The 16,265-nt window shown below is 40.5% G+C and overlaps 1 protein-coding gene across 3 annotated transcripts in view; it reads left to right on the forward strand.

The window, feature by feature from the left end:
• LOC106035491 (contactin-3) overlaps nucleotides 1–16,265 on the forward strand; it is a 97,348-nt gene that overhangs the window by 36,810 nt on the left and 44,273 nt on the right. For all 3 annotated transcript variants that reach the window (XM_048071513.2, XM_048071525.2, XM_067003032.1), the window contains exon 3: nucleotides 13,104–13,199. In XM_048071513.2, the coding sequence (XP_047927470.2) occupies nucleotides 13,104–13,199 (96 nt within the window). The remainder of the gene's footprint in view (nucleotides 1–13,103; nucleotides 13,200–16,265) is intronic.

The following is a 16,265-nucleotide window of genomic DNA, read 5'->3' on the forward strand; positions in this document are numbered from 1 at the left end:
AGAGCCGGGACGTGGTGGAGTTACTTGGCATTGCTTACCATCAGGTATGTACTGGCTGTGTACAGCCTTGAGCAATGAGATGGCAGAGGTGAGGAGGGGCCCACCCTGCTCTACTTTGTCTAAATTGAGAAGAAAATGTCAGAAAAGCTCTGAATAGAAGTTTTACAAGAGACTAATGATTTAGGCATTATTTGCCCCCAGGGAAAGCTCTATACAAAAAGTGTTCCCATTTTAATTCTGGCAGATAATGATTTTTTTATTTATTTTTTTCAGTTAAGAATGGTGACTTTCCTTAGAATTTTTGTACTTTGGGACTATTCTTAAATCTCTGCATTGTAGCTTCTTTGGAAAACAGCTTACATGCACTGAAAAATCAAAGAATCATCACTAGGGAAAACATTTCATCCCTTGTTTTGTTTGTCAGAGTTATCCTAATGGGGCCTTGTAAGCTCGTGTAGCACACTACAGATAATATTAAGATAATGTTTAAAAACATCTAAATTGCATTAATACCATATTAAGGGCACGGTATAAAGCCCATTGAAGTTGATGGGAATGTTCAGTAGGAATTTAATGCTTCGATCTTTCAACTAAGTTGTAAAACCACAGAAAATCAAACACTAAAAATGTTTCAGTCTTTAAACACGTCTCTGTTGCCTCTGTCATACTTCATTCACCCTTTTTGACTAACCAAATGGTTGGAGTTTCCTCAAACTGCAATTAATACTCCAGAAAGAAATAATATTTAAGTGTCCTGCACACATTTTACAGCAACAAGATCTCACATAGAGGAGAAAAAAGTGTTGCTAAAATTGTGTGTAATGAGTGCAGCTGTCTTAGCTATACACACAATCTACCAGATTCCACCAACCCTAAATGAATATATAAATATACATTAAATTTTAACTTCAAGCAACCCATGGTTGCAACACATCAAATGTCAGGATTAAGAGGGATCGAGAATACCTTGTACATGTCTTTGCTTGGGATCTTCTGACTTGAAGTGCAGTTGTTGAGGGCTCTGATTTGCTGCCAACCTGCCCAGTTTGCCTCCCGAGGTTTATTGTCAGTACAGCTACTGGCTAAGCAAAGGAGATGTTTTAATACCGAAGTGATGGAACTTGCAGAACTATCCCTATTACACTGCATTGCTTGTGTCTTTATCTCCTATCGATAATATATTTACATAATTTACAGAGAGTGAGTTGTGGGGAGTGTGACTTTATGGCCATGGAAATTCTCCATACTTATGAGAAGAGAAGCAGTACCTGTTTTTTATTTTCTTCTTATTGCCTCTCTCAGCCCTGTGCAGTGAGAGATCTTCATTCTTTTTTATGAAACTGTATTTTTTCAGCCCTCGGCTTTTTATTAAATTGTAGTTAACAATATACTTCTGAGGATTACACCACCCTACACAGAGCAATTTGGCTTACACCGGAGATCAGTCTGCACGTCGAGCATCTGTCACTTAAGATTCTGCTCAGATACCAGCAAAAAGATTTGAGGCCCCACTGTGTTTTCGGGGGTTTCTCTGTATGTATATGTCTCAATCTATTAAATTTGCTTCCATAGCACTGGGATTGTATTTGTTTTCATAAACAGAATCGCAGAAGAATAAAGAAGTATTTGTGGACAGCTTTTTCTCTGCTTCCCCAGCTTCTGTTGTCGAATAGTCTGGTACTGAATGTATTAATCTATGCAGTTGCTTGTTCAGGTGTAATCCCTTGTTCAGCCACATTTATTCATCCACTGAAGGATGTGCACATCGGTACATCATGGCATATTAAAGGTTTACTGCAGCCTGCCACAGCTGTCATCTCTTTGACCCTTCAGTAAACTAAGAGTCTTCCACATAATTTTGTCTTCATTCAAGTGTAATGCCATTACTGCAGAGGCAGACGGAATGCAGTTCTCTAAAGGTTCGTCTCATTCCCTTCTCTTCCAAGGAGGTTAACGTGCTCAAATGATCCCTGCATTTTCTTTTTTTCACTTGTTGTTGCTGTGAGAAGAGCAAAGAAGAACGATCTGTTTGCACTAGGTTTTAGGGGATGAAGTGAAGTTGAAAGATGAACTCACCAGTTGGGTAGAAGGCCTCTTTAGCACTTGAATTTCGAATACCTTCACTTGTTTCCTTGGCACGTTTATTTTTTTAGCTTTTTATGAAAAGGTTGTACGGATGTGTAAATATTTATTTATTTTCCTGACACCACTTGCCGTGGAAATAAGCAAGTCAAAATCGCCTTACACAAAAACAGCTAAACAATATTCAAATGTTAGTGTTGTGCGGAACTAACTTCAGGTAAATCAGTGTTTTGTTCATAGACATTGGTGCATTTACAAGCGGAGCCACTTCAAAAAAAAAAACTCATCTTCATATTAATTTTTGAGTTATGTTAGTACTTTGCAGGCCTTGGGAGCACCTCCTTTGTACCAAAGCTTGGAACAATCTAGTACACTTTTGTATTCAAAGCCATGTAGCTTCTCGGTGCTTTTCTACATTCATCCACAGCTACTCCAGAGGAAGGTGTTGTACAGCAGCGTGCTGGATTCCTGCTGCATTGGGATTGCAGAGCTGTTGGAGAAAATCAGTTCGTAGATGATGTGTTGAAACTGGATCTGTGGACGTCTACTCTAAGCTCCACCATGTAAGAAGGCAACCTTGCGTGTTGCATCCTTGTAACATCACATCTAATGATTTGCATTTTCCTAGTGTTTTTATATTAATTACTTCTACTTTGTTCTAATATTTTATCCAGTAATGAAGTTAAACAGTCAAATGAGTCAGTAATTTATTGAGTTTCTTGTCTTAGAAGCTGGTTCTGCAGTGCTGCTGCTTCTCATCTGTTCTCTTCTCTGAACTCTTATTCATGATTTGCCAGGAGGCTTCCTTTCTCACTCCCTGAGTACCAGAGATGTGTATGATGCAGTGCTTCAGATTATTAATATTTGATGTTAACAGTGGAGCTTTGCACTTCCTTATCAGTTGTTCACACTGCTTGGCATTTCTCCTCTTTGAAAATGGGAGCAAAGTATTCAGCTATTTTTGAAAATCTCATTTCTTAAATATTTCTAAATTTCCTGTCTGTATTTAATGTTATTTCCAGAAGAATTTTTTTGAATGCTTAGCTTCTTTGGTTAGCAATCTGCCACCTTCCTCCTTAGTTCTGGTATTTCAGGACTTCACCTCTTAACAGCACATGCTATTATTTTATTTACCCTTTCAACTTTCTGTATAATTCCTTTGTTCGCTTCCACTTAAAAGAAATTATGACCTCTCTTTAAGCCAGTTATGTCTTAGCCATCCTGTTTGTTTTACTTCTAGTTTTTCTGCTGGGGATTCACTGGAATTACTATCTCGTTTCTTTTTAGAAACCTTTACTCCTCACAGTAAATCCTTCACTATTGATAAATTTGTCTGCAGATTCCAGTTCTGAGCTTTGTGTCTGAACTGTGGGACCCGAACGCTGTTCTGAACTCCCATTCCAAGGGTAAAATCCATTTCTTTTCACATCCCAGTGTCAGTGAGAAGGAGCTGTAGGTCTAGAAGCTGGAGAGGCACTGCTGTGCATTGCAAGTGGGTTTGATTGAAAGCACGACACTTGAGCACAGCATGGTACTTGCCTGCCATACACCCTGAATTGCATTTGTCACTATATAAAGTGTCAAAGTCAATGAAGTTAGAGTGAATTCTTCTCACAAAACATTGCTTTGTGTAATGAATTTAATTTATTCTAAGTCATGCTCGTAAGGTTCTCCTGTTCTTCCTCTGGACAGTGGTGTATCAAATACCAGTTCATTTTGAGCAAGACCAAATGTCGTTTTATTGTCTGTTTATTTCTTTAATTGTTTAAGAATCATTGTTCATGCTCTTGTGAATCAAAAATGGGATTTGTTATCCACATGGGGATTAAACTGTTAGATTTTTAAATATATCTCAACCATTTCTCTGACCCAGCTATAATAAATACTGAAAGAGGTTTTGTAACCAGACTAATGCCCTGGTGCACACACCAAAAAGTCCATTTGGGTTTTGTGGAGAATATGAGATGCGGAAGTAGATGTGTGACAAAGCAAATGAAATTTTGGCTTTAATAGCAGTCAGCAGATCTTGTCTTCAGTTCCATGCAGGCTGGCTAGCAGGTATTTGTGCAGAGGGTAGGAACTGAGCAGCTCTGTGGTAGGATAAAAGGCAGTGCTTACAGCACTTAGATTTGAGAGAATAAGCTGTGCGATAGGATATTGCTGTCCTTCAAAGATGAAGGAGCAGCAGGAACTGTTGGATGATCTGTTTGATCTCCTGGATATTGCAATACAACTTAACTCAATATTAAGCCATTATCAAGCAGGTAGATAACTCACTACCGCTTCTGGTCTGTCCAGAGTTTTAATTATCACTCCAGTTTATCTGGCACCAGCCTTAGGCCTTTGGATGTGGTCCTACAACCGAAATGACAGCATCGGACACCCTTGTGCAACCACTCGCAAGGCAGGCAGGCAGCGTGCAGCTGCCAGCTGTTGCAAAGCCCGTGCTGGCCTCCCCAGGTGCCGTTTGGTTACTGCCATGGTATGCGCTCACTCCGGTCTGAATGATTTCTTTTATTGACTGCTGTGAGTCCGTTGATGGGAGGGTACAAGTGTAAGAAAGTTGCTTACAGCGAAAACATATTTCAGCTGAGCTAAGTAGGGCTGTTGCAGCACGTGTAAATAAGTCTCGCTGTGTGTGTTAAAGCAACTGCAAGGCTGTCTGCTCATCAGGCTCTCCTAAATGGCCCACCAGGAACGTGGAGTCACTGCCCAGCACGAGCTGCCATGTATTCAGACCCTGCTGCAGCATGCCTTAGGTGCAAAATAGTTTGACATCTTCCAGTGAACGTTCAGGCTCTCGAAAACTAATTAAATGCGCTCAGCAGCACTTGTGGAAGGGAGAGGTTTCCAGATAAGATAAGGAAGTGGCTGCTCTAATAGCAGGAGGCTGTTACAAATAATTAACTCGCTGTTCTGAGTGGCTCCAAAATGAGACCAGATCACCTTGAGATGGTTTGGGCTGTTCTGGTAGGGTTTACTCTTGGTCTTTGTTTTTGCTGCTTATAAGCATCACCTCAGTCACGTCCTGCTCCCTGGAGCTTCTCAGAGGAGCTGAGGGTTCAGGTACCTGTAGTGTGTCCCTCCTACCGTACCGTAGGTACAGAAGGGAAAATCCCTTCCCATATCTTCCCCTCCCCTGAGTGGGGTCTCAGCTAAAATTGTGATCGATGATGGCTTAGCAAGAGTCCGCATGCCGGGCTGGGCTGGGCTGTTTGGTTTCGCGCAGACTGGAGGGGTGGCCTGGGCTTCATCTCCCTCTCGTGATGGTTACAGCTGGGTTTGGACAGCCTGGCACGTGTCCACCTTCACATTGGGTGGAAACTGAGGCTGCCAAAGAAGCATTAAATTCACATTGCTTTTTCTGTTGGGCAGCGTTCTGTGTCCTTGAGGAAGCCTGTTGGGCAGGACTGAAATGTCGCCATCCTTGTCAGCTTTCCAGGCAGACCACACTGATTTGGAAGATGCACAGTCCTATGTTTCTGTCAAGGAGAACACAACCCAGGTCGGGTGACAGCTGAATAACTGTCCATGAGCTTCCTGAGATCCTCAACAGCTCAAGTTAAAAATACAGAGCAGCAGCTGGAGCTAGAGGTGAAATCCAAGAGCTTCAGGAAAAGAAAATGGCATAGGTGATGTTGCCGTGTTGCCAGGGCAAGTCATGGGTTAAGGTTTGCTTTTTTTTTTCCCCAGCAAAAGACTAAGTACAGTGGTGTAGTTCACCCACAGGTGCATGTTCCCTTGCAAGTGCCTGCTAGCTGAGAAGCGGGTGTTGGAGAGACAGGAACAAACAGATGAAGCTACTTCAGCGTTTTAATCACAGCAAGAAATGCGTGTCTCGGGGTTGGAGAGCTGTTGAAATTTTTTACCTTTGGAGAATCTGATCCTCAAAGACGCTGTCTGCAGACTCCTAAGGCTGGAGGTTTGCTCTGTAAATCTGGAGCAGTCCCGTAAGGACACCACGCTTCCCTCCAGGGGATGTGCTTTTAATTAGCTGTGTGGGAGGTAACTGCTCTTAGCAGCTTTCTGGGTGCATCCTCGGTATTCCTGCAGCTCTGTATCAGCTCGTGCGTTTCATATTGTTTTGCTTAAGCCAGGTACTACCCGTATTTTGAGATGAGAACTATAAATATTTTGAAGGTCTGTGGATATTAGGTTTTTACGCAGACAAGTCAGTGCGTTTTTAGGTGTGAAACAACAGCTGTGGTATGACATCTGTTGATAGGACACTTACTCATCTGCCGTATCTGTTATTTGTCATCATTACATCTGTTATAGTCCACATGGCTCTAATCAGAGCCTTGAGGCTTTCTGCCAGGTGCTCTGCACTGAGTGAGGTGGGGAAAGGACAGATTTTGGTTACCCATGTCCTGGTAATAGGGGTGACAACCCAGCTCTGCTCAGTGCTGTTTGTTGGAGAATGTCCATTTCTCTGAGGAAGGCTGTAATCTGTAGAAAGATAAAGGAGTGAAGCCAGTGCCAAAATAATAACTAAAAAAATCATGATGTATCAACATGTTCTCAGTACTTAAAAAGAGAAAAAAAAAATGAAGTGTCACAAGATGTCTTTTATTTATATTTTGAGGAAAGTCAAAATACTGCTGCTTACATAAACAAACAAACCTTCAGGTAATTAAACCTAGATCTGGCAGTGCATTTAGCCATCTGTTTAGCTATTACAATATACGTAGCACACAACTATAATTCTTCAACAACAATGTGAATAGCCTGATAGTTCAACACTAAACCTAAACCGCTTTGTGGCCACGAGTAGTTAATGATAGAGGTGCTTTAGAGACTGTCAGGATGTTCATAGAGCTGCTTCTAGGAAGGCTTTGGGGGGACAAAATTGTTTCGTGTGAGAACTCGGATGTGAGATAATTTGCTTGAGCAAACATTGTACCCTCCTGAGATATTTCTTAAATTGCTTGAGTTGCTTTGTTCAGTGCTGTATTTAAGTAAAGGGATAATTCCCAGATAATTTGGATTTTGAGAAGGTATATTTTTGGAAGTACTGGGGAATGCTTTTCCTTAAAAACATGCATTTTACTTGCAGTGTTGTTTTTTTCCAGTTCTTTTCGGTGTATTTTTGCCAATGCAAAATGCCTTAAAAAAAAAAAAAAAAAGAATCTGCTCATCAGATGTTGACTCAACTTCTATGCTATTGATGTTTCCCTACTGCTCCTTTTCTCTGCTATCTCTGATCTCTTCCTTCTGTTCCACGCAGCCCACAAACCTATCTCATCTCTCTTCCTTCCCTTTTTTCTCGCTTATTTCTGCAGTCTCTTCCGCCTTCTCGTACCCTGGAATTTCATATCCGCTTTGATGTATCTGTGCCTATGTGTTTTTAGGTTTTCATGTGAGTTTTTATAACAGAGACTTTGCTTTATGATTCTCACTTAATTGGTGTAACCGTGTTTGTTTCCTGTTGCATCTTTTTGTTGTATCCCAAGTGATTAAGTGGAGCTGAAGGGGGCGAGTGTTCTGTAAATAAGTTTGCTGCTGAGAGCTGCTGCTGTTAGAGCCCGCTCATCGTGCATGACTTGCTGTCAGACACCGGTTGCACACAACAGACACAACCTGCAGGTCCTCGTCCCTGTCCCACCCGCTCTGTGGATAAGTTTGCTGCATTTTATTAGTAATATTTCTGCTGATATGAGATAATGAGCTCCAATATTCAAATGAGCGATGCTCTGGTGCCCTGTCTGCTCCTGTGCCGTGGAGGTACGCCAGTCATGGGGGAGCTGCTCCTCTCGTACTAAAATGAGGCTTGATGAATATTTCTGTGTATACGTAACCCATTGTACAGTTACCTTCCTACAGATAAATGCTCTATAAAATGAAAGTTCAGCAATGTGTCGTGGCATTAAGAGATTTTGTAGAGGCTGCTGTGACATTATATGATTTCCCTGTAATACCAGCATGACAAAAATGAAACCATGGAGATAGTTCTCCGGTAGGCAGCAAATTTCTTCTCCAGTGACAAAGCACACAGTTTCTGCACGCTTTCAGCAGCGTTCAGTTTCGTGCTGTTAACGTTTTTCTTCTTTTTCCACCTCCCAAAAATAATTGATGATTATAGAGATCTTTTTTGTTCTTTCCCTCCTCCCCACATTATTCTTACAGGCTTGACCCAAAACCCAGTGAAGGCAGCAGAAGGACCGGCTTTCTCCCTGTGCAGCTCTACTGCGCTTGTTCCCTGTGCAGTAGGTCTGCAGGCAGTGCGCTCTGGCTAACCAACCATATATCCCCAACTCCTTTCCTAAACAGATAGAAGTATTTTTACGGAGCTTAAAATTATGTCAAGTATACATTGAGTTGCTAGCATCTGTCTCGAGGTATAAAATACATGGTCATGGAAATGCCTTGGTAGAGCCAAGCTTGGGATATAGAGTAGCAGGGAATGTCTGTGTGCGTAAGCAATGTAGGTGGTGGGAAAGCACTTTCAAAAAAGAAACAGATTTGTCTTATTTTCTCCAAAAGCTGTCACTACCAACGTAGCTATTACAACGTGCTTAGGCTGTTATTCTTGAGAGCTGAGAGACCAGTATTTCATTTCTTTTTAAATAATGTGACTTGTATAAAGCTGACCTAGTTGTGAATTAGTACTTAATTATGTGCTGACATGAACAAAGTCCCTACTTTAGGATTATATACTGAAGGAAACAGTTAAGTTTTGGATGTCTGGCTCATTTGAGGTACTTGAACATCATACCAGTACAAAATTATACATAAAATATATTTAACAAGTTCTGCTGCATTGAAGAATGAGCCTAATGAAATAATGGAATAAATATTTTTTTCTGTCTGTCAGGGGACACTTCTGTTTGTAGCGCATGAACCATTTTTCTGCAGTTATCAAAACATAGTAGAATTGCTAATAAACCTGTGTTGACAATAAATATCAATCGATCTAAATGTGATTAGATGTCTGGTTGCTTCTGGACGACATGGATTTGGAAACCTGGTGGAAATCCTGCTCATCTCCAGGGCGTCACTTTTTTTATTCTTTCTTACCTGTTGACAGCAGGTGAACACATTTTCCCTTCTACAACATGCTTCAGGTTCTGTATGCTCTGCCACTCCTAATTTTAAATACCCCATCTTTTAATTATGACAGGTATCGATGAACTTTTTATTCCAGGGTAGTAACAGTATAAATGGTACTTGTGTTACTTTTGCTCCATATTTCTGAAATCTCTTAGCATCATGCTTAAGGCTTGAAACCTGATTTAAGTGGAAGGAGAGAAACCAATGGGATATCAAGGTTCCATATCCTTGCTGTTTATATGAACAAGAACGCATTTGATTATGCTGCCTAAAGAGAAGAAAAGACTTTCCAATAAACCTGAACTACACCTTTTTTTTTTTTGCTCCATTCTATTGCAGTGGTCTGTGTACCACTGAAACAGTTGATGCAACTTCATGTACTTAAAGCAATGAGGCAAATGTAGGAATTAGCATGGGAAGGGAGAAGACAATGCTGTTTCAGGAATCCAAAATGTCTCAGTTGCAAACTTTAAGCTTTATTCTAAATGTCAAAGTATAAAAAGGCAATAAAAACATCTACTTTTCAAGTTACAGTGTTCTAGATTAATTTTAAGTTGAATATTTTTCCTATATAGTCAGATTTTTGTAACACTTTTACTAAACTGTTTTCAGTGTTAAGATTAAAGACTTTACCTGGCCAAGTTACATAATAAAGCTGCTTGTTTCCTACTGGAATGATAACATCTAAGATGAAAGGAAATAAGTGGGACAAAATAAATGCAAGGAGGAAGAAAAAGATATAGGCAAGCGAAGCTAATGAAAACACTTAATTTCAATGTCCAGCTTGAGGAAATAGATAAAAACCTTTGTAAAAATCGAGTGATGAATAAGAACATTCATCTATCAATAAATAGGAATGGATAAAATGCAGAAAGACAGACCTGTATCGGGCTTTTGATGGACACAGGAGAGTGGGCTCTTGTCAGCCCATGTGGTGTTGGGATGCAACAGAAAATCACGGGAGGGGAGAGGAGAAGGGAGTTCAGATAGGAGACGAAGCAAAGCAAACACCCCTTCTCCCCACTTTTTGGTCAGTAAATACTGGATGATCAGCGCCTCCAGGGGCACTCCTCCAGCCAGGAGTTCCTTGTCCAGAGGTGACACAAGACACGGCCATCACTGCTTCTGAAGGAGGAGGCAGGGGCCTGCTCTGAGCCTTCCCTCGTCTTGCATATCACTGCACAGAAACATGCTGAAAAGCAAGTTGTGTTGTGACTCGCCACTTCCCAAAGCCACCCTCTGTCCCGTTTTTACCTTCATTCCTTGTTTCCAGTTGTGTTTGACCTATTAAGACAGTTGTGGACTAAGAGCCCATGATTTCAGAGAAACAAATCAAACTGTAAAAGAAAATCTTTTCCATTATTTTCCTACATTTTACAGTAGTTTATTTACCCCCATCAGTTTTCTGGGAACTTAATATTCCTTGCCAATGATTTCATTCAATCGCAATTGGTTTTGTAAGAAGACACAGCACTACTCCCTCGTGTTACTGCTTCAGGGATACTGGCTTTATTTAAAAACATATATAGATATGTATCTTCCACAGAGCAAGTCTGGCTTTGACCTTTATAATATTTTGAATATGCTACAGAGACCCCTGAAAATGAGACCAGAATCTTGTATATAAGCAAGGAACACTTTCCAAGGTCAGAGGTTTGGACTTCATTGCATAATACTAATAGAGGATGTTGGAGCTATTTTCTGTGGTAATTTATAATTATTTTTGAAGTGCCAGCAGCCAGTGCTGGTGATCACGAAGGTATCTAAATGAATTAAGTGATGATATTTCTGCAGCTGTCTGATTAGTCTGGTAATTCAAGCACTCTGCAAGGTGCGGTGGAGAACTTCCTGCTAATTAACGAAAAATCATTCTTTCATTGTAATAGGGCTTATATTCTTTGTTTTCTTGATGGATTCTGCTTGCCCCATGTTTCCCAAAAAAACTGTTTCCCCGTGGCAGCGGTCTTCACCTGCAGTCAATGATGAGTAACTGCTGCAGCCCAAACTTGCAGCAGATCAGACCGGGTTGCAGCAGGATGCCTGCGGGGTCATAACATGCCCGTTGGAGCATGCGTTCCCCAGGTCGCTCCCTTCCCGCTTGCTCCAGCCTAGTCCCGTGGTGCCCGTACGGCTCGTTGGACGCAGAGACAGCTGTGTTTCTAAAGAGCTACATTTGCAATAAATGAATGTACACACTCAGAAGGTAGCGATAAACTAGTTCATATTAATTACAGAAGTAATACGTAAGATTTATGACTTGCAGCGGTTGTGTTGTAAGGGGGTAAAATCCAGTCTGTTCATTTTATGCATTAATTACATATACTTGTGAGTTTTAAAATCCAAATTGCATAGATGGTTTTGTCCAAATAAGGAGTAGCGTGTCTCTCCTGCTCTGGGGTATGCCAGCAAACAAAGGTCTATCATCCACGTAGGGAAAAGTCTCAAGGCTGCAAGTGAAGGTGTCATTGGAAATCTTTACCCGTTCTGGTTGGTGCTCCACAACCCAGCATGGACTTTCGTAGCCATCCTTTTGCTGCCAGCAGGGATGTAGGTACTGGGGGTGCTCTTTGTTCCCCACTTCATGACACAGTGCAATCGTTCAGGAGGGCTATGGAGTTTATATTGTGATGGAGGGAAGAGAAGGATGCTTACCAGGCCTGAAACAAATTGTGGGGCAGACTATTTTGATCTCTCAGAGATATCACTTCAGTTGTGGTTGTTTGCGAACTCCAAAACACGTCCAGCTGAAGGACCCAAACTTATTATGTGAGAGAAGACATTGGTCCTTGAGATGTATTTGCAGATAAATTCGGCTGGAAAGCTGAAAGCAGCCCTTTTAAGAAACCCTCCTATGTTTAGTAACAGAGAATAGCAGAACAGTATCTTATTGTGACAATAAATGTATTTTTTTTTTTAATGAAGCATTGAAATTCTAATCACTGTGTGCTGGCTGTAGCAGCTGTTGCTTTTCAATATTAAAAAATATTACGTTTTGGGAAATGGCTATTGCTGGTCAATTCACTGCTGTTATGCTTTGTTATAAAGCCAGACTTATTTTAAGGACACCTCGCGGTTTTTGAGCATCTGTATGTATTAATATCCTTTACAAAGTTATAGACAAAACTTTGTTTTAGGTTACTAGCTGACTTACTGCTGTTTGAATTGTGTTCTGTTTGGCTTTATTATGAGATTATTCGGGGAAAAGTCTCTCTTAGGGTAGAACCTCACTGTCAGTGTGTATTGATGGTTATATCCAGCTTAATTCAGGGTTATAATGAGGCCATACTTTTTTGGATCTCGAGTCATAAGTTTAGAGTGAAAGCTAAAGTTGTAACAAATCCCGCTGCTCTACAATTTTGCATTTGTGCATAGCCAGCAGCAATTGTTTCCCCTCTTATACGGCTTAAAACGGTCCCAGGAGACCTGAAACCAGGCCGGGCGCTGGGTCAGGACGCTGAGGAGCAAGGCGCTTGCCTTAGCCGTGCTGCAAAGGATTAGCTTGGCAATGCTGCCCGCGGGGAGGTGGTTGAGGGTTTTTTTTTTCTGTTTAAAGACATGCATCCTTCTTCCCTATAGCTGCGTTATTAACGTTAACATACAGTTGGTTAGAGGAGCTCAGTAGGATTGTGATGCTATTTTCATCAGAGCCTTCATTTCAGAAGAAACAGTGGCTTGAAGACCTGTTTTTATGACTCCTTTTTAATTAGCATAATTAGGGTGGCGTAAGCCTAGCGTAAGAACAAAGTTACCCATAGGATCTGTCCATTATGTTCTTGTAAATTATTTCACTTCAGTCCCAATTCTGTCATCCTTGCTTGTGTGGAACAGCCATTTCTTCTGCCGTGAGCCGCTGAAATCACCGAACCTCTTGGCATCCCGAGACTTGATACCAAGAGCTAGAGAACGTGAAACCCTGTGTACTTTGCCTTTCTGTCTCCTAACATCCAGCTCATCTTTTTTTTCAAAAACAGATCCCGAGAGTTCCCGGACGAAGATGAGGAGCGCGGTGTCGGTGCGAGAGGGGCAGGGAGTCGTGCTGCTGTGCGGCACGCCGCCTCGCGCGGGAGGTAAGGGGCACCCGCGGCTTTCTGCTTCCACCGGGGCCGGTTGTCGGGACGGGGAAATGTCTCTGTGCCACTACAGAAACCTGGCAGGGAGTTCCATCACGGAGAGCGAGAGTGAAACCAGCTTTCCTGAAGTAAATGCAAACAGAAAGAAAACAAACCCAAAGCTAGTGGAGAAGAAGTAGGAGGGCAGCACCCAGGAGAATTTACTTTTATCTTGAAATGTCTTTCTGTCCGCAGCAATTACTGTGCATTTACCATGTCCGATCTTTATGATATTTCCAGTAATTAACTGAGTCTTTTCTGGAGTTAAATTCTACCCAATTTTACAATTGCCGAGCCTCAGTGAATCTAGTTTTCTCTATGGCCAGACAGTTGCAAAGATTTGGTTCTTGTCTGTTGTTATTCTAGTATGCGCATGTTTTCTTGAAACTAAGGCATTTTGTAGCGTAATGCAATGATGCTGATATAATTAAAATATTGCCGTCTCGAGGGGGAAGAGAAAACCGGTTATATGGATTCTTTGGGAACCAGAAGTTGCAAGGACATTTTATCTTTTATCTGTCTTCAGTTTTCAACTAATTATTATTGAGCCTCCTGTAATATTTGGAAATAACTATTTTTGTTTGTTTTTTGTTGTTGTCTTCTTTGTTTTTTTATTGATAAAGAGTCTCATTATCGAAGCTCGGTGACATTAAACATTAGACTTGATTGCAAAGACCCAGTAATATAAGCTAAACATTGTGAATACAATAATGCAGGTATTGTGGCCTCTTAAGTTTGGCAGAGCAGACACAGCCATAAAGTGGCAATTTTACAACCGTCTGAGCTTGCAGAATTTTTCTCTCTCCAAACCGATATGTACTCTTAAATCATCTTTATGGCCTTACAACAGCTTTGTCTCTTAGCTGCTGAGAAAATGGGTCATTCCCCTCTCTATCTGTAAGAATTAGAATGATTAAATTTTGCTTCTATGTGCAGTCCAGAGCCTGAATCACCCCAACCATTCCCACGCTCGCATGCCATGCGTGTGTGCGTGCAGAGGTGGCCACGTAACTAACTACAGCTCTGCACTATGAACGTTTGAGGTGTTAAAGAGGAGGCAGTGCAAAACATGCTCACGTTGCTCAGAGCCGAGATTCAAATCAACAGGTGGGAGAGGTGAGGATTTCCTTCACAGTCAGCAGATGGGATTTGATTGACACCCCCACACTAACGGTGTTATTCATGTGTAAAAAATTGCTCCATGAATTATCAAATAGAATTGAGAATCCTCAGGTTTGTGTGCGTGAATTGGAGCATTAACCATTGAAGTTTTCTGGAGGCGTGGAACAGCGTGGAAGAAATCCTTCTTCACTGAAATTGTTTGTGTGTTTGGGGGGGGAGCATAGATGGTTTTGTTTGTTGTTTTTAAGAATGACTTAATCTGTCTGGGATAGTTTAGAAACAGTTGACCTGAGCTATTTGGGGTTCTGATGGCTGTTCAGCCCTTTCCACATCTGTAGGCTGATCATTACTATTATTTATTATTATTTGATTCTGTATTTGTTGTACCAAGCTATCAAATAAGTGCACAAATTCTGTACAATACTAATTCTGAAAACCTTCTCAAGTACCTTGTTTTCTCTCTCCCTTTAGCCTCCAAAATATTGTTCTTGTATATTTTGCTGCCTCTCGCAATTTCTAAGTTCTTGTTAGCTTGATGGGGATTTGCACTTGGGTTTAAGAAGCTTTTGAGAAGAGATTTGATTAAATTGTGATTATTCCTCTATATACAACATAAGCATATACAATATAAACCAATGTTCATCCCAGAAGAAACAGCAATCTGTAGTATGGAAAAATGAAATTGTTTTCCTTCTACAGTTTGGCATATTTTTTGGCTTATCTTAGCTACAGATATCGATGTAAGTAATAAGAATATCCATTTCAATGGGGAGCAAATTATTCATGCAATTAACAGTACTTTTGCAATTCCATGAGGGTGTGGACATCTACTATTTTAACCAACAATGAAATTCCATTTAACTTGCTGTTAGTGTGTGGGGAGAGGAAAAGGGTGTTCGATGCTTCCAGCTGAGTGCACCAATCCGTTCTATAGTTCTGTGGTTAAATGTAAGCTGCATTACAAACCACTCCAATATTTTCTTAAGAGTTAGTGCGTTTTCCCTTTTTATCATTCCTTGTTTTAGCAGTCTTGTTTGAGATTTACTGAATGGGAGATGGAGTGAATGACTGACTTTGTGAAGATGTTCCCCATCTTTATGGTGGTTTTTTGTGTTTGTGTGTGTGTTACAGCTCTAACTGAATGGAGATGTCTGTGTGACTCAATGATTGCTATTGGTTTGGGACTTCTAAGTAAAACTGAAGTAAAAAGTTTTAATAATTTAAGTGCTTTTTTTCTTATCCTTGTGTTAAGTTGCATTCTAGTTGAACAGTGATTTTTGGATAATTAAGGTGTTCATTGGTCATTGTTCTCCAGATACGACAATATTTATGTATATACTTTTAATTCTGTCAGAGGGAACCTGCTAAAAGACTTTTTTTTCACAAGTCATGACCCCCACATATTTGAAAGGTAATATGACATCTAAAATTGATTTATGTAGATCTACAGCTGTCTTTCTCAATTGTTATCATCATTAAATTCTACTGAACTCTATACAGCTGTTTTGACTTTCTAACGTGTGACTGGTATGTCTTTGATGGTTTTCAAGGAGTGCTGATGTAGCAAACATCTCAACGTATCTATTATTAAATTTTATATAATAACGTGCAGCAGGTTTAAAAAAAATCATGAAATGCTAATTTTTTCTATTCTGCCAAGAATTGAAAAGGCTAGGCATATGGAGATCTAAAAATGATTTTTCTCTACTATTGATTTTGTTCCAAATTCGGTATCTAAGGACTGACAAAGCCCCGAGTAAAGCAAATCTGGAAGTTCCTTTAGGGTATTACCTATTAATGCTATTCTACGTTTGTGTTGATTATCATGTAGTTTTGACTTCAGGCATTATGATTTCTATTGTCTTAACATTATGTTTTCTATTAGTTTAATACAGTCAATTT

This window comes from Anser cygnoides, chromosome 10, assembly GCF_040182565.1.
Source record: "Anser cygnoides isolate HZ-2024a breed goose chromosome 10, Taihu_goose_T2T_genome, whole genome shotgun sequence".
NCBI lineage: Eukaryota > Metazoa > Chordata > Aves > Anseriformes > Anatidae > Anser > Anser cygnoides.